Source organism: Camelina sativa, chromosome 15 (genome assembly GCF_030686135.1).
Source record: "Camelina sativa cultivar CO46 ecotype springtype chromosome 15, ASM3068613v1".
NCBI lineage: Eukaryota > Viridiplantae > Streptophyta > Magnoliopsida > Brassicales > Brassicaceae > Camelina > Camelina sativa.
The window spans coordinates 741,562-757,976 of record NC_141894.1 but is presented as its reverse complement, the minus strand read 5'-3'; the positions used below and the strand labels follow the sequence as shown (position 1 = coordinate 757,976).

General features: G+C 37.5%; 6 protein-coding genes, 1 long non-coding RNA gene and 1 other non-coding gene across 13 annotated transcripts in view; 5 read left to right on the top strand and 3 right to left on the bottom strand.

Moving 5' to 3' along the window:
* The window catches only part of LOC104744353 (thioredoxin F1, chloroplastic), a 62,277-nt gene that overhangs the window by 44,458 nt on the left and 1,404 nt on the right, over window positions 1-16,415 (top strand). The window lies entirely within an intron of this gene.
* On the bottom strand, window positions 558-986 carry LOC104744359 (protein METHYLENE BLUE SENSITIVITY 1). Its single transcript, XR_015581726.1, has one exon. It is a non-coding gene; the product is annotated as a protein METHYLENE BLUE SENSITIVITY 1 (transcript).
* Window positions 1,075-3,566, top strand: LOC104744358 (isopentenyl-diphosphate Delta-isomerase II, chloroplastic). Its single transcript, XM_010465401.3, has 6 exons — window positions 1,075-1,477; window positions 1,933-1,988; window positions 2,384-2,475; window positions 2,740-2,842; window positions 2,946-3,083; window positions 3,183-3,566. The coding sequence occupies exons 1-6, from the start codon at window positions 1,257-1,259 to the stop codon at window positions 3,431-3,433; spliced, it is 861 nt and encodes a 286-aa protein (XP_010463703.1). The 5' UTR covers window positions 1,075-1,256; the 3' UTR covers window positions 3,434-3,566.
* LOC104744357 (putative 4-hydroxy-4-methyl-2-oxoglutarate aldolase 1) lies at window positions 3,606-5,325 on the top strand. The gene is made up of 3 exons (XM_010465400.3): window positions 3,606-3,945; window positions 4,116-4,316; window positions 4,890-5,325. Exons 2-3 carry the CDS (start codon window positions 4,133-4,135, stop codon window positions 5,204-5,206), a joined length of 501 nt encoding a protein of 166 aa, XP_010463702.1. The 5' UTR covers window positions 3,606-3,945; window positions 4,116-4,132; the 3' UTR covers window positions 5,207-5,325.
* LOC104763894 (histidine--tRNA ligase, cytoplasmic) lies at window positions 5,409-8,849 on the top strand. Its single transcript, XM_087487589.1, has 6 exons — window positions 5,409-6,919; window positions 6,995-7,174; window positions 7,264-7,521; window positions 7,604-8,017; window positions 8,121-8,261; window positions 8,350-8,849. The coding sequence occupies exons 1-6, from the start codon at window positions 5,561-5,563 to the stop codon at window positions 8,659-8,661; spliced, it is 2,664 nt and encodes an 887-aa protein (XP_087343715.1). The 5' UTR covers window positions 5,409-5,560; the 3' UTR covers window positions 8,662-8,849.
* On the bottom strand, window positions 8,982-9,507 carry LOC147926176 (uncharacterized). Its single transcript, XR_015581727.1, has 2 exons — window positions 9,377-9,507; window positions 8,982-9,259 (listed from the first exon to the last, which is right to left on the bottom strand). It is a non-coding gene; the product is annotated as an uncharacterized LOC147926176 (long non-coding RNA).
* On the top strand, window positions 9,920-13,452 carry LOC104744355 (putative protein phosphatase 2C 33). Of its 6 annotated transcripts, none has more exons than XM_087487594.1 (8): window positions 9,928-10,360; window positions 10,465-10,744; window positions 10,854-10,908; window positions 10,992-11,393; window positions 11,578-11,991; window positions 12,077-12,194; window positions 12,303-12,526; window positions 12,611-13,452. In XM_087487594.1, exons 4-8 carry the CDS (start codon window positions 11,139-11,141, stop codon window positions 13,073-13,075), a joined length of 1,476 nt encoding a protein of 491 aa, XP_087343720.1. In that variant the 5' UTR covers window positions 9,928-10,360; window positions 10,465-10,744; window positions 10,854-10,908; window positions 10,992-11,138; the 3' UTR covers window positions 13,076-13,452. The 6 variants fall into 6 exon arrangements, with proteins under 6 accessions (XP_010463699.1, XP_087343720.1, XP_087343723.1 ...); XM_087487597.1 differs by having other exon boundaries at window positions 9,932-10,360; window positions 10,465-10,524; XM_087487595.1 differs by having other exon boundaries at window positions 10,031-10,360; window positions 10,465-10,563.
* On the bottom strand, window positions 13,457-16,356 carry LOC104744354 (aspartic proteinase 36). Its single transcript, XM_010465396.3, has 9 exons — window positions 15,751-16,356; window positions 15,079-15,447; window positions 14,771-14,995; window positions 14,526-14,688; window positions 14,370-14,443; window positions 14,094-14,181; window positions 13,939-14,014; window positions 13,788-13,859; window positions 13,457-13,698 (listed from the first exon to the last, which is right to left on the bottom strand). The coding sequence occupies exons 1-9, from the start codon at window positions 15,990-15,992 to the stop codon at window positions 13,547-13,549; spliced, it is 1,461 nt and encodes a 486-aa protein (XP_010463698.1). The 5' UTR covers window positions 15,993-16,356; the 3' UTR covers window positions 13,457-13,546.

Below are 16,415 nucleotides of genomic sequence, written 5' to 3'. Positions count from 1 at the left end.
ACCGCATCACACAAGTAGCCAGATAGAAGAAACTGATCACTTACCTAGAAATTATCACCCAAGTATTGGATAAGAACTCAAGGACGCAGATCAAAGTGACAATTACTCAATCTTATAGTTTATAACTAAGAAAATTCAATGTCATTATAACAAAAAGAAACAAGATGTATGTTCATTGACGTGCTTTGCAAATCATCCTGACCTTAGGTTTCATTCAGCTGTTTAGGTCTGAACAGAAAACAGAGTATTTGATTTAAAACAAGAAGATGTCTACACTCTCAGGTTCAATTGGCAAAACAAAAACTTCAAACTCCTTAATCCTAACTCACAAACCAGTTAAAAACCACACGAGTCTGCAGAATTTCAACTAACAACACAATAGTCATATATGCTAGCTTTGCTTATCTTGATGATCTAAAACTTGTCTGAAAAAGAAACAGAGGTTCTTGATTTAAGTAAGACCAAACAGATTCTTGCCTTTAGAATGTAATACCAACACAAATAAACAGAGGAACTGAAACTACAAAGCTAATACCAAAGGACTCGAGAATGAGAAATCGTTAAATGACACACAGAGTTTATTGATATAACATCAACAACATTATCGATTTGAGTAGCAAAATCATAATCTTTGAAAATAAAAAGATGACAAAATTGAAACAATAGAGTTACTTCTTCAAGCTTCCCCTGATACCAGGTTTAGGTTTTGACTCAGCAACAGGTGCTAACACAGCATGGAGATTAACGACCAATGATTCATCATAAGTGAGCTTAGGATGCTTGGATTCGTGATGGATCTGCATAGTCTTTAGACCCGGAACCGTGATTTTGCAGTGAGGACACTCATACTTAGCGTGACCTCCTTTCTCTTTTCCGGTCCGATCAGCTATTCCAGCTAAGCCTCCTCCTCGATTCGTCAACGCAGCATCGATCTTCGCTTGAATCTCCTTCGCCGTATGCTTCTTCGGCTTCGCCTTACCAGTCATCTTTCAACAACGGCGGCTTAAAAAGGGAGAAGCCCTAACCCTAACCCTAACCCTAATTTGTGCCCCACTCTTCTTAGATTAAGACGCGAGAGCCGATATGAATATATATATACTAATTTTTATTTTTAAAAATGGAAATAATCTTATCTGGTTTTGTTTTGATTGTATACGGAGAGGTACACGGTAAGAACTGTGGACCTTTTGATAAAAAAATAAACGAAGAAAGGTAGAACGCATCAGTCATCACCACATGCGGCACAACCACCACCAATGTCTGCTTCTTCTTTATTTAATCTCCCGTTGATTCGCCTCAGATCTCTCACTCTTTCGTCTTCTTCTTCTTCTTCTTTTCGATTTGCCCATCGTCCTCTATCATCGATTCTTTCACCGAGAAAGTTACCGAGCTTTCGTGCTTTCTCTGGTACCGTAATGACAGATACTAAAGATGCTGGGATGGATGCTGTTCAGAGACGTCTCATGTTCGAGGATGAGTAAGTTCTTGATTCCTGTTTCTATTTATTTCAATTTTCAGTTTCCGGGTGTTGCCAAAATTGTACCTTTGTCTTCATTGGTGAAAGGGAAATGAACTAAATTAGGTTATGGGATTTGGAATTTTTTTTCGAATTAACAATGATTTAGGAGCTTTTAGGTCTATTGATTTGTTGACGTTAGTGCAATAATGAATGAACTTGTTAGAACTCTGGTGGTAACTTGAATGAAGCAAATAAAGGTCAACGCTTTAGTGTCTTCTGTGAAAGATGTCATAGTTTTGGGGGGAACATAGTTAGAGGTTTAGCTATGTTCAGAGGTGTGTTTGTCTTCTGTTAGACTTAATTTTACAATGATGATGGTTGATCCTTTGCCTTGATTCCCTATTATATGAAACTATACGATCTCTCTACCTTATTTTATTGATTCATCTCTATGTTTTTGATTTTGCTTGCAGATGCATTCTTGTTGATGAAACTGATCGTGTCGTGGGGCATGACAGCAAATATAATTGTAAGTGTACTTGGTTTGAGTCTCGTCCTATCACTTATCACTTGGTGTTTTCCATTGAAATTCTTGTTCTTTACCATCCTCCTATGACTGAAGTCACTGGACTTAGTTACACTTGGGGGGATCAAGATTTGACAGAGCGTTTTGTTTTAGTATTGATCTTATCCCTTCTAGATCGCACCTTTGAGTTTCCATCAAATGTCTTATTCCTCTCTGTCAATTTGTCGAACATATTATTTCTGTTGTCTAGTAACCTATATTAATTTCCATCAAAGATCAGGTTTTGCTGCTGGAAAATAGTTGCAGAAAATTAACTATCCGCTTGGTTTTCTTTGGAATATTGTTTTATCTCTTTCTGTATACCTGTTCAAGATACTGATACCTTTTCAAATCTGCAGGTCATCTAATGGAAAATATTGAATCTAAGAATTTGCTTCACAGGGCTTTTAGTGTATTTCTATTCAACTCGAAGTATGAGTTGCTTCTCCAGGTATTGACATATAAGTGCTTTGAAGTAGCTAAGTCAAGTTCTGTATAGGCACGGTTGTGTCTTATCTAGAATCACCTATTTGTAGAGAAAAATAAGCTCAAAACTATGGGAGGTTAGATCGTAAGCTTGATTATAGAGATTTTGTTCCACATGTTGGATGTTGCTATGATGATGGGATGCTCTTGGGATCTTAGATGGTTGGTGGATCTTAATAAGCTGACTCATGTGCGCCATCTTACTGAATTTTTTTTCTCTTTTGAACAGCAAAGGTCAAACACAAAGGTTACATTCCCTCTGGTGTGGACAAACACTTGTTGCAGCCATCCTCTTTACCGTGAATCAGAGCTTATCCAGGAAAATGCACTAGGTTGGTATCTACTAGCAGAAAAATTCAGTACTTCTGACTATCTATGTAACAAATTGTAGCTTCGTGTAACCAGTGACATCACTGTTTGTATCATACTCATTAGGTGTGAGGAATGCTGCACAAAGAAAGCTTCTCGACGAGCTTGGTATTGTAGCTGAAGATGTACCAGTCGATGAATTCACTGCCTTGGGACGTATGCTTTACAAGGCTCCTTCTGATGGCAAATGGGGAGAGCACGAACGTAATACTATTTTCTCAGAGACTTGGTTCCCATTTTCTTAAAAACAACTACAAACCGTTAAAAGCTTTTTTTTTTTCTGTGTTGGCCTTCGTTATGCAGTTGATTACTTGCTCTTCATCGTGCGGGACGTGAAGGTTCAACCAAATCCAGACGAAGTAGCTGAAATCAAGTATGTGAGCCGGGAAGAGCTGAAGGAGCTGGTGAAGAAAGCAGATGCAGGTGAGGAAGGTTTGAAACTGTCTCCATGGTTCAGATTGGTGGTGGACAATTTCTTGATGAAGTGGTGGGATCATGTTGAGAAAGGAACTTTGGGTGAAGCTATAGACATGAAAACCATCCACAAACTCTGAAATTTTTCTTAAGATTTTGGATAAACTTTCTCTTTGTCATTTTTTATCTTTGCAATATTAATAATTGTGGGCTGTGAGAGACTTTTAAAGATTATAAGCACATCAGGCAATAAAGTTTTCATTTTTATCTCAATTCATGAATTTCTTTGAATGTTCTACTAAGCTTTGACATAACATGGTTTTTGTCTTTTTGAGATGTACAAAAGGCATAAACACTAAACAGTCGAGAGAAAGCGAGAAGATGATAACAAGGAAACAGAGTCGAAACCAGACAAAGGCAACGCAAAGATTCCTTTTTTCGAAAGCTTAACGACAACCTCCACCTTCGCGATCTGATTTATGTAAAAGTTAAAAAAAAGTCCATACTTTACTATTATTGAATGACCAAAGCAAAGTAGTATGTTGATGAGACTTATTGTCCTCCTTTAAATAAAGGATCATCAACTTCGTTTCTCTGAGACTTGTTGGCCCACAGAGTCTTCTTTTCTTCATCTGAGTTTCTTCTATTTCAGGTAAATGAAATGAGATTCGATCTAAATCTAATCCAGATGAATTTTGGATTAAAGTTTGTAACTTTCCTTGTGGGTTTGATCGATTGACCGTGAATATATCATCACTTTTTCCAGATTAATCTCGATTTGTATCTCCAGATTACTTGTTTTGATCATAATCCTTAATACAGGTGAGAACCAAAAAAAAATGGCGTTTGTGACCACGGCGGAAGTTTGTGATGCGAATCAAGAGATGATTCGTAGTGGCCAGCTCCGAGCTCTGCAACCCGTTTTCCAGATTTACGGTCGTCGTCAAATATTCTCAGGTCCAGTAGTTACTGTTAAAGTATTTGAAGACAATGGCTTAATCCGTCACTTCCTCGAAGAGAAAGGTATTTTAATAGTTTCTTAAGATTTCATAAATACTGCAAACTTTACTCATAGAGAATAGAGATATGAACTTCCAGAGGATCATTGACATGGTTTAGATTCAATTCTGGTCTGTTACTTAGTTCTCAACTAGCTTCAATGGTTCTTTGCTTGAAACTATATAAAGTATAGGGACACATTGAATCTTGATGTAACAATATAGAGACACACTGGTCTGTTACTTACTTGTCAACTAGCTTCAGTGTTTGGTACTTCTTCAATCACTTTGCAAATGGATAGTTTGTGATGAGAAAAAGGGGTGTGCTTCGATTCATTATATTTAGAATAAACCAATGTGTTTCTATAATATTATTACATCAAGATTCAAGAACTCGTTATAGATGATAATAATAATGGTTATAATGAGGATGCAGGATGTTAGAAACATCAAAAGATTTTACCTTTTGGCTTACCAACTTGTTGCATAGCCTAAACCAACTTAGGGACTAGAGAGATGAGATAGGTCTTTCGAGTCTTTTTTACAATAAACCAATCTGCTCTCTGTAATTTTCACATATTACACATGTTTAAAATAGGCAATGGAAGAGTTCTTGTGGTGGATGGTGGAGGGAGTTTACGATGTGCGATACTTGGAGGAAACCCTGTGGTACAAGCGCAAAACAACGGATGGGCAGGGATCATAGTGAACGGTTGCATCAGAGACGTTGATGAGATAAATGGTTGCGACATTGGAGTGAGAGCTTTAGCTTCTCATCCAATAAAGGCGAGTAAGAAAGGACTTGGTGAACAAAGAGTGCCTTTGAACATAGCAGGCACTAGGATTTGCGATGGCGAATGGCTTTATGCAGATACTGATGGTATCCTTGTTTCCCAGATCGAACTATCCGTTTAATAAGTGTTGTTGTTTTAGCTGCTGCTTTTTGAGCTTTGTGTTCCTTCTTTAATATCGCTTCTTTGTTGATTACATATGTTTTGAGTTTGGGAATTAAATAAGAAAATACTTTCTTAAAATGCAAAAGATCCTCGAACTATCCAATATTTGCAAATTTACGAGCTGGAGGGTTTATCTAGCAATATTTGAAGATCAAGGTTCAAATTCCAAAAACTAGATAATTGTAGGGGTATTTCTGCAATTTTACGTTCTCTAATTCTTGTGTCGTCGTCTTTTACTCACTCACGGAGTCACATTTCTAAAGAAAGAAAACCCTAAATCACTCTCCGGCTTCAGCTCTGTAACTGTGAAATAATGGCGGCGGAGAGATCGTTCATCAATCTCGGAGGGAAAGGATCGTCTTTCACTTCTCCCTCCGTTTACAAGATTGCTTCCGGCGTCGCTAATGTTCGAATTGATTCCTCTGCAATTGAGAGATTCTCCACTAGAAACACTCCATCGATCAAACGAAGCTCATTAGGTATCCCTGAAGGTTTGACGAACGAAGAAACCAGAGCTTCTTTGTCTGTTATCTTAAACAAGCTTATTTTGTCGACTTCTGGTCCTCCTTCTTCCTCCACCGCTCGTTCTGTTCTTCCGGTTAAGATTTTGGAAATTTTGAATTCGGAGGCTGAGAGTTTCGATTCCGGTGAGATTGATGTGACGGAAGGGGAAAACATTGTGTTGGAGAAATCTTTTGCTTCGTTGATTGGACTCTGTTCTATTATAGATCACAAGTCGACGACACTTTCCCAGATCGTTGATTCTGTTGCTGCGTTGAGTTGTGAGGTTACAAAGGCTGATATAGCTTCGTTTAGCTCGTTGGATTCAGGAGATGGGAATGGTGATAAAGATGTGATTGGTGTTGCTGGTGATCTCAAGGTTTTGCTTAACGGGTATAAAGGTACAGGGAAGTTAGAAATCGAAGAGATTTCGAAGATTCCTTGGATTCATGGCAAATTCAGGTTTGTGGTGAAAAGCTTGCACTCTGATGCTCGGAGAGAATTGAATTCAGGTGTTAAAGGAGGCAAAACTGGATCTGGAAACACTGGAATTGGTGAGGCTTTAGGAACATCATTGGCACCTTTGTCGACTGCGATTAAAAACTTAGGAGTATGTTCGTACCTTCGTGCTAAGTTTTGTTTTGAGTCGATTGGGAATGAGAATCTGAGGAATGGTTTGTCTGAAGTGTTTGAGAAAAGCAGTGTTGAGTATGAGAATCTGAAGAATAGCTATAAGTTAGCTTATACTGCTCATTTGGAAGAGGATTACATCAGGTTTGCTCATGAACTGAATGAGTCGCTGGGGATTGTATGGAGAATCGTTGGTTTGGAGGCAGTTGCTGCCGTTTTTGCTCTTGTAGGTGGAGAGTTGTTTGTTCAGAAGAAGGGAGATGCGGACAAAGAAGATTCGAAGACGGATAAGAAAAAGAAGAAGAATGAGAAAAAAGCAGTTGTGGGGAAGGGGACGAGTATAGTTCTCCAGTTTATTAAAGATAAATTGGTGAGTAATGAGGCAACAAGTGATGGTGACCTGATGAATTCTTTGAAGCAATGGGTGGAACAAATCTTAAATCTTTTCAACCCTGCGGGTCACGGTTTTGATAGCTTTTTGGATAAAGTGAAAGAGATTGTAGAAAGTAATGAAAACAGGAGACTTCCCAAGCTTCCAAAGGTAAATTTCCAATCTCAAAGATGGAAAATATTTAGGCCTCAAAGTTAATTTCTGATTTGTTTGATTCTGTGGCAGGGAACTCGAGATTTTGCTAAAGAACAAATGGCAGTCCGAGAAAAAGCATTTGCAATCATACAAAACGTTTTCAAGAGGCATGGTGCAACTGCACTTGATACTCCTGTTTTTGAATTGAGAGAGACCCTTATGGGGAAGTATGGAGAAGACTCGAAATTGGTTTATGATATTGCTGATCAGGTTAAACTCATCTCGTCTGCTGCAATTTCATCAGTTTATGCGAAAGTTATTTCTCGGAAGTCGTGCTCATGTGAATACAGTAATTGCAGGGTGGAGAACTCTGCTCTTTACGATATGATTTAACTGTTCCATTTGCACGGTATGTCGCTATGAATGGAATCACATCATTCAAAAGATACCAAATAGCAAAGGTATACAGAAGGGATAATCCATCGAAAGGGCGATACAGGGAGTTTTATCAGTGTGATTTTGATATCGCTGGTTTGTTCGAACCAATGGGACCCGATTTTGAAATTGTCAAGATATTAACTGAACTTCTCGATGAATTGGAGATTGGTGATTATGAGGTAATAACTTAGTTGAAAGTCCTAATCTTTCCTGGTTGGTTTTCTCTTTGGCTATGTTCTTGATTCTGGTTTGTTAATGTAGGTGAAACTGAATCACCGCAAGTTGCTTGATGGAATGCTGGAGATATGTGGAGTACCACCTGAAAAATTCAGAACCATCTGTTCGAGTATCGACAAGTTAGACAAGCAATCATTTGAGCAAGTGAAGAAAGAAATGGTGGAGGAGAAGGGCTTATCGTCAGAGATTGCAGACAGAATTGGCAACTTTGTTAAGGAGAAGGGAGCTCCATTGGAGCTTTTGTCTAAACTGAGACAAGAAGGGAGTGAGTTCTTAGCTAACCAGTCATCAAGAGAAGCTCTTGATGAGTTGAGTATCATGTTTGAAGCTCTTGAAAGATCAAAGTGCAGTCACAGGATAGTCTTTGATCTAAGTCTAGCTAGAGGTCTTGATTACTACACCGGCGTCATCTTTGAAGCTGTTTGTATAGGAGCAGAGGTAAAATCCTTTGGCTTGGCTTCTTGAAATTCAATTAGTGAAAGTTTATGGTCTTTAAATTCAAAAAAGAAAGTTTATGGTCTTTAATTTTTTCTTTCTGCAGGTTGGATCAATTGGTGCTGGTGGTCGATATGATAACCTAATAGGAATGTTTGGAACAAAGCAAGTCCCTGCAGTTGGGATGAGCCTTGGAATCGAGCGAGTGTTTAACATAATGGAAGAACTTAACGAGAAAAAGAATCAAGTAACTTCCGAAACTCTTATGCTGTTTGTTGATCTTTATTCTAAAAGAATAGAATAAATTATGAACTTTGTTTTTGCTATGAACTTAGGTGATCCGACCTACGGAGACACAGGTTTTGGTTAGTATAATGAAGGATAATCAACTAGCGTTAGCAGCGGAATTGGCAAGTCAGTTATGGGAGGCTAAGATCAACGCAGAGTATCTTGTGAGCAAGAGGAAACAAAAGCATTTCGATCGTATTAGGGATTCAGGGATTCCTTGGATGGTGATGGTAGATGAAGAAGAACTCAGTAAAGATGTTGTGACATTGAAGAAGCTCGTTAAGGGAAGTGAAAAGGAAATCAAGAATGAATCTAAAGATACTTTCGTTGGGGTATTGTTGAAAGAATTCAGTTCTTGAAAAAGAGATGAAAGGTACACACTTGCTGCTGCGATTCCCAGAAACAGAAAAAGGAATCATTCACTGTTGCATTTTTGCTTCTTTTTTTTTTTTTTTGCTTGGTACTGGTGTTATTGGAGATAAGAACTTAAAAAAGATATTTTGATGTTGATGAGGTTTGTTTGATTAGTGGATAATTTACGTGGTTAGACCCCCCGAGTAGATCGTAATGATTGATTGGTTTTTTCGACTGGCTAGTTTTGTTTGTTTGGCATTTTCGTCTGCTTTGTTTATGTTTTTTTCTCCAAAAATATCTCATAAAAAGAAGAAACCATTTGCAATTTGAATATATATGAATGTATTTTATATGCAAGTGTAGACGCAAATATACGTTTCTTTCTAAAACAATCCTTATCCTGATTCTGATAAAAAAAGGGACACCCAACGAAAGTACTCGTTACTATTTCAACCTAATCTGCGATCTTATCGACAACAAATAAGAAAGAAGAAGAAGTTACGATTCTTTGATTGAGAAGAGGTGGAAGAAGAAGAAGATAAGAGTAAGAGTCAGCATAGTAAGACCGAAAGAGAAAATGGCTTTGGGTTCATTCACGAGAACCTGAAAATGAAAGACAAAATAAAAACTCTTAACAGGTAAGGTTAGTCTGTCCCCAACACCAAAAACAAAATTGTGATCTGCAGATCTGATTTTAGCATTGAGAAGAGAAGTTGATACGTGTTGGTTTCTGTGCCTCGCTGCCGACATGTGGCTTCAAGTTAACAAAGATCACTTCTCTCTATTCACACATCTCATGTTTCCATTGACTCTTGTCTCTACTTGTTTTAGCTTCAATAAAACACTCAGTCATATGCATATAGAGTTGTTACACAATAAGTACTAAATTGAGGTTTCAAATAAAATGTGTAATTTTCTTTCATATTGTTACGAATCGAAGCGGATCAATAGGACAAAATAAGTAAAGTAATAATTGTATGATCCTAAAATAAGTAGAATTCAGAGTGGTTAGTATTCTTCTTTCTTGTTTTGGTTTAAGTACCAAATAGCATGCATATGTAAATCATGGATTAAATATGATAAAGACCCTCTCATGTCATGTGGGATTGATTGACTGATTGAGAGACCTAATATATGTTTTTGATCTAAATAATAATATAAATGATCTGGTATGGGATATTATTTCTTTTTTTTTTTTTTAATTTTCAAAAAATAGAAATAATAATAATTCTTATTATATATGATTATATTCTAGTGGATGTCGGGAAATTATGTGTAAGAAACGTCTTATCCAACCCGATGTTAATTGTGCCAGCCTGAGCCCAAAAAAAAAAATCCATATTCACACATACATATATTAACATAAAAAAATATAAAAAATCTCATTACAAATTAATACATTTTGGTTATAAGATTAGAGAGAGAGAGTGACCCATCTCCTCCATTACTGTTTCTCTCTCTCTACACACATACACAAAAGTAGAAAGACGAAGAAGAAAGAACGGGTTTGTAGTTGGTGGTTGCGTTTCTTTCTCCTCTTTTTAAAAAATTCATCCTTTTCTCTTTTTTTTTTTTTTCATCTCTTTCAGTTACCTTCTTCTTCTTTTTTTATAATCTATCTACGCACGAACAGAATCTCTAGCTCAAAATTCATCCTTTTGTTTGAATCTCATTCTGAGATCGTTTTGATTGATCTGTATCCTGGTGAGTCTTCCTTTCAGCTCGAATTCGAATTTTCTGAATTTTGATTCTTTTTTTTTTGTGGAGAGTTCAATTATTTAGTGATTTCTTCGTTTGATTGGTTGCAGACCCAGAAGAAGAAGAAACAGAGAAAGACGAAAAGGGTTTTCATGATTCTCGTGTTTTGAGTCTCTTTCTCAATCCCTGTTCTTTGATTGATGGCTCATGTATTAATAAAATAAAAAAACACTTCTCTTTCTTTTTTTTCTTCTCTGTGTGTGTGTATGTGTGGCAACTGGCAATAGAAAAAAAATCTACGTAGATCTGTTCCTTTTGGGTTTAAATTATTTGAAAGACTCAAAAAGGGTCAGACCCAGAAGAAGTCTCTCACCTTTGCCTTTTTCTTTGGTCAGCTTTGGAAAGCTTTGATTTTTTTATTCTGTTTTTTTCTTCATTCAATTTTGACGATTTGGGTTTAAGATTCACTAGGGGTGTGTGTGTGTGTATGTACTGGCAGTTGTGAGGAATTATATGTGATCATTAGTCAATCTTAGCTGGAACTAAAAATTGAGGTTTGTTCTTGCATACTGAATCATCATCATCATTTTGCTCTTTCTGCTGGGGATCTAATAAAGAGTTTTTTGTCTTCTTGCAGAGATCTCTTTGCATAGTTTGAATCATCATTGCTCTTTCCGGCGAGAATCGTGATCTAAAGCTTCAATCTTTCCCACTGGAGGACCGTGGGGGTGATTGTACCATTGTTGGTCTGGATTGCCTTCTTAATATAATCAGGGCCCTTAGAATGGGGTCCTGTTTATCTGCTGAGACAAGGTCCCCTGGACCGGGCTCTCCTTGCTCTCCTGGGTTTAGTGTGAGGAAGAGGAAGAACTCCAAGAAACGACCTGGTTCTAGGAACTCTTCCTTTGATTATAGGAGAGAAGAACCTTTGCATCGGGTTCCTGGACGGATGTTCTTGAATGGATCAAGTGAGGCTGCTTGTATCTTCACTCAACAAGGCAAGAAAGGGCCTAACCAAGATGCCATGGTTGTTTGGGAGGTATGTTAGATCCAAAATTCCTCCCTTTCTTTTCTTGTTTCTATTTATGTTTTTTCATAGTATATATTGTTTCTCCACTGCTTCTATCTGAAATATTGATATCTATGTAGAATCACCAGATTATCTTTGGTTCTTTTAGCGATCTATGCAAATGATTCTAATTGTTTCCTGTTTTCACGCTCAGAATTTTGGTTCGAGGACAGATACAGTCTTCTGTGGAGTGTTTGATGGGCATGGTCCATATGGTCATATGGTTGCAAAGAGAGTCAGAGACAATCTCCCTCTCAAATTAAGTTCTTATTGGGAAGCAAAAGTACCAGTTGAAGGTGTTCTAAAGGCCATCACTACCGACAACGTTAACAATGCAACCAACATTAACAACTCTGAAGATACTGCTGCTTCTGTATCTGCTGAAGAAGAACCTAGGACATGTGCTAAGATGGAGGAGGAGGAGAACATGGAATCCCATCCGGAATTGTTTCAAACGCTGAAAGAGTCGTTTCTTAAGGCTTTTAAAGTTATGGATAGAGAACTGAAATTCCATGGAAGTGTTGACTGTTTCTGCAGTGGAACAACAGCTGTAACCTTGATCAAGCAGGTATTGTCTCGGTATGGTATGTTATTAGTTTAAGCCTTATTCACTGTTTCTTGATCTTGATTATGTATCCTCCGCAATATTGCAGGGTCAGTATCTCGTTGTTGGAAATATTGGAGACTCTAGAGCTGTAATGGGTACAAGAGACAGTAACAATGCTCTTGTCTCTGTTCAACTTACTGTCGATCTTAAGCCAAATCTCCCAGGTTGAATGATTGTTCCTTATGCGGGATGTATGCTGTTGTCCTGTGGATGTATGATGGATCCACTAATTTACTTCTATTGGTTTTTTTTGCCCTCATTTGATTTTACAGCTGAGGCAGAGAGAATAAGAAAATGTCGTGGACGGGTGTTTGCTCTTAGAGATGAACCTGAAGTTTGTAGAGTTTGGCTGCCAAACTGTGACTCACCTGGACTTGCAATGGCACGTGCTTTTGGAGACTTTTGCCTTAAAGATTTTGGCCTAATCTCTGTGCCTGATGTATCTTTCCGTCGCTTAACCGAGAAAGATGAGTTTATAGTGCTGGCTACTGATGGGGTAATTTCTCGTTCTCTCAGACACATTTCCTTTTCTATTTGCAATTTTGCTCATATTTCTAATGTTATTATGTTTGTGTGATAGATTTGGGATGTTCTCTCAAATGATGATGTAATGGGGATTGTAGCTTCAGCTCCATCGCGTTCCACTGCAGCGAGAGCTATAGTCGAGTCTGCGGTTAGAGCTTGGAGATACAAATACCCGACTTCCAAAGTCGATGACTGTGCCGCTGTTTGCTTGTATCTAGACGCCAACAACTCAAACGTCATATCTACATCATCTTCCATCTCCAAACTGGACGATGAAGAAGGAGACGAAGAGCTAAAAGCTGCGACTGAGAATGATGATGCATCAGGACCAAGCGGTCTTGGCCGTTCGAGTACTGTCAGGACGGGGAAAGAGATTGCTCTCGACGAAAGTGAAGCTGAGAAGCTGATAAAAGAAGAGGATAACTTGGATACAGAACCTGGAACAGAGTATTCTGCACTAGAAGGTGTGGCAAGAGTTAATACACTTTTGAACTTACCAAGATTTGTGCCTGGAAAGTGAAAAGAGAAAGAAGAGCTGAAATGAAGAATTTGAGAGGTGATAGATCATATCAAATAAAATCACCCAAGAGAAGAAGGTACTGTGTCTTTTTGTTTCCTTTTCAACTTTCTACATTGATCTCTATTCTTTTCCTTGAGTCATAATTCATTGGTTTTGGAACATAAATTTTTGTCAATTTTGTCTTTTGTTTATGTCTTTCTTTCTTGTTGATGTTTATGCTGTTTTTTGGTCTTGTCAGTAAAGAAGAGTGAAAAAAAACATCACATGTAATAATGGCTTTGTGTCTGTGATTCTGTGAAAGCCCCTCAGGCTTAATTTTGTCAGTCTGTTGGGAATTTTCCTGTTTTTGTCTATTCAAAAAGCTCCAATTCCAACTACAGATTTGTTGTCAATCTCTTCTTCCTCTCTCAAAATAAATAAAAATGGGAATATTTTAAACAAACTTTGTTCCAAAGAGGGTTTTATCTGAAACTATAAAGCCATGTAACAGAGGAAAGGAATTAAGAGAGAAACAAGTGTAAGAAGTCTTGTAATAGCTAAAGAAGACGACCATGAGAGGTTGTGTGCACCAACTGTGTAGATTGCTCCACTTTCTTCATCCTTTACTTGAATTCCTCCTGAACCTGTGTGATTCAGTATTCATTACAGTTAAACCTTCCAATCTTAGTATTTGTGGCAACGAGAAGACAATGACAGGATTTGTAATGCTTACAGTTGTGATTGGTCCATCCAATGACTTGGTTTTCAATATCGTAGACAACTAACTTGTTAGAGAGGGCCATGTCTGCGCAGGGAGACAAATCAAGACTCAATTTTTACAGCATTTGCAGGATGAAAGTCATTTATAAAAGAGATGTGCGTACCTCCAAGAATAGTTAATTCTTCTCCTCCTTTAGTCTGCAACCCACCGTTTTGCCAACCAAAACACCATGTGTCTTCCTATAAGCCAGTTTTTATGTCAGAACAAGAATACAAGAACACGAACAAGGTAAAGAGTCTGAAAAGGAACACGACTTACTCTAACTTGGAATAGATATTCCCGAGGATAAACCGCCAATGGAAGAGACTTGTCGAACTGGAAAGTGACAGTTGGGAACCGATCTAATCTGTGAATTGGACAGTAAATATTCAGAGGGTTTTACATTGTTCCATTAATGTTTGCACACAGTTCATTTTCATATACTTGATGTTATAACTCCCTTTCAATTCAAAGAGCAGTTAACAGTACAGTTCCAAACATTAGTGGAACACTAAGCACCGAGAATGACAAAGAAGCGATGAGTTAGATTCTTACTTGTCTATATAATGGAAACAAGTAAACGAATCTTGAACTGTATGCAAAGTAAGCTCCGGATGTGAAGCCAATATCTGAAAAAAAAAACAAAGTGTTAAGAACTTTATAGAAGAAGGCAGAGGAAAGAAATTCACAAGTAACATACATAGTCTTGACCTCATTCATTAATGGCTTATAAACAGCTTCAGGAAGATACACTAGAGTTGTACCACTATCAACAATAACTCCTTTGTCATCTCCCGAATTAAACGCATCCGAAGAAAGTTGTAAAACTGAATTACCAACTTCAATTGCATTGAGGTTAACACTATAGTGAGCTCTGTCAAAAAGAGTTACACAAACAGTGTTAAGAAATTCAAAACCTTTTTGACACCAAATAGAGAGTAAGGCATTTCACTTACGATTTAGAGAGCATAGGAGTAGTCTTTACTTTAGGTGACACAACTTCTCCAATGGCGAAGATACCGCCTCCACTGTTATTATCCAAACAATGTGCAAAAGATCTTTTGACCTTTCTTTGTGAAGCTAGCTGCGATATAAACGATGAATTCGACTGTCCAAATCCCATTATCCCATCAACTGCAGCTTGGGATTCACCGAGTTGACCAGACTGTTTAGAACCACATCTGTATATAAGACCCACATATATAACGATTAAAATTGGCACAATGCTAACGAGATTTGTAAGCCACAAGCTATAAAAACTAACCCGAAGATAATAGTTCCGTTGGTGGAACCGGTTTGACGATTGCCAGTAACTAAATCCAAATGCACAACATCTTTAACCAAGTATCCATTAGTAGAGCTCCCATCTCCATACATGATAACATATTGACAAGTAGAGCCTGCGTGACACTCAGATCTTTGGTTAACGTAAGAGCAAAAGCTGTCATCACAGGAAACAGATTTGGCAGTTGACGAAGCATCCGCATCATAAGGTGTCAGCTCTACCAGATCACTTTTCCTAGGACATCGGATGCAACCAGCACAATTCACCCATAAGATATCACTTCCTGTATCAACTTGGACATGAAAGTCTCTTGATGGAGTTCCTAGTCCGATTTTAGCAAAGTATAATCTGAAAAAAGTTAAAAACACCAAAACAACAAAGAACAAAGAATCAACATTTTACCATAGGCTAAGAACAAAAGAGTCAAGAACCAATCAAAAAGTTGAGAATCTTCAATAGATTCAAAATCAATAAAAAGCTTTTTTTTTTTTTAAATTGCAGATTCCGCATTTATAGAAGACAAAAATGCCAACTTTATTTTTGTTGTTAAATAAAATTCCCAATTTTTTTTTAAGTTTTGTCTCTTTACAAAAGAGGACGACAACAAAAATTCCCAAAATTACAAGTTTTTTGATTAATGGCGATTCGAACCCAATAGACTCAGGCTGGCTATCGCCGCCGAGAGGTAGATCGATGGCGGAGAGAAGCCTAGAGTGACGGTGGAGGTCGTGAGCTTTAAGAGCTCCAAGATCTTTTTCTCTTTTTCCAGCGAACTTGCTTCGAACTTCAAATACCGGAGTCGTCGCCGCCGTTGACGAAAACTGCGGCCCAATTAGCAACGCCGCCGAAAGCAAAATAATCGACAAGAACCACCGTCTCCGCTTTAGATCCATAACTAATTTTTAGTTAAAGAAAAAAAAACCGAAAAAGTGAATAAAGAGAAAAAAGCAAAAGAAAGAGAAGAAGTATAGCTTTGGCGGTGGAGTAAGGTTTCGGACAAGAGAAGAAACTTAACTTTAGTTTGGTTTGGTACTTTCCGAATTAAATTAATAATTTAAACAACGTATCGAAATTAAACTTTAAGACCAAAGCTTTAAAAAAATTATTATGTATATTATTAGTAAGTAACAAAAAAAGATTCGAGATTATGTATGATCGATCACACACTTATAAAGAAGGAAACTGAAATAACTGCTAGTAGTAGCTCACACCACTTTGGCGGCAATTGTTTCTGTAAAAATGTTTATTTTCTCACTTGTAAATAAATAAATTTCATATTTTTATATGTACGTACGAATAAATAATTTTGTATTTTA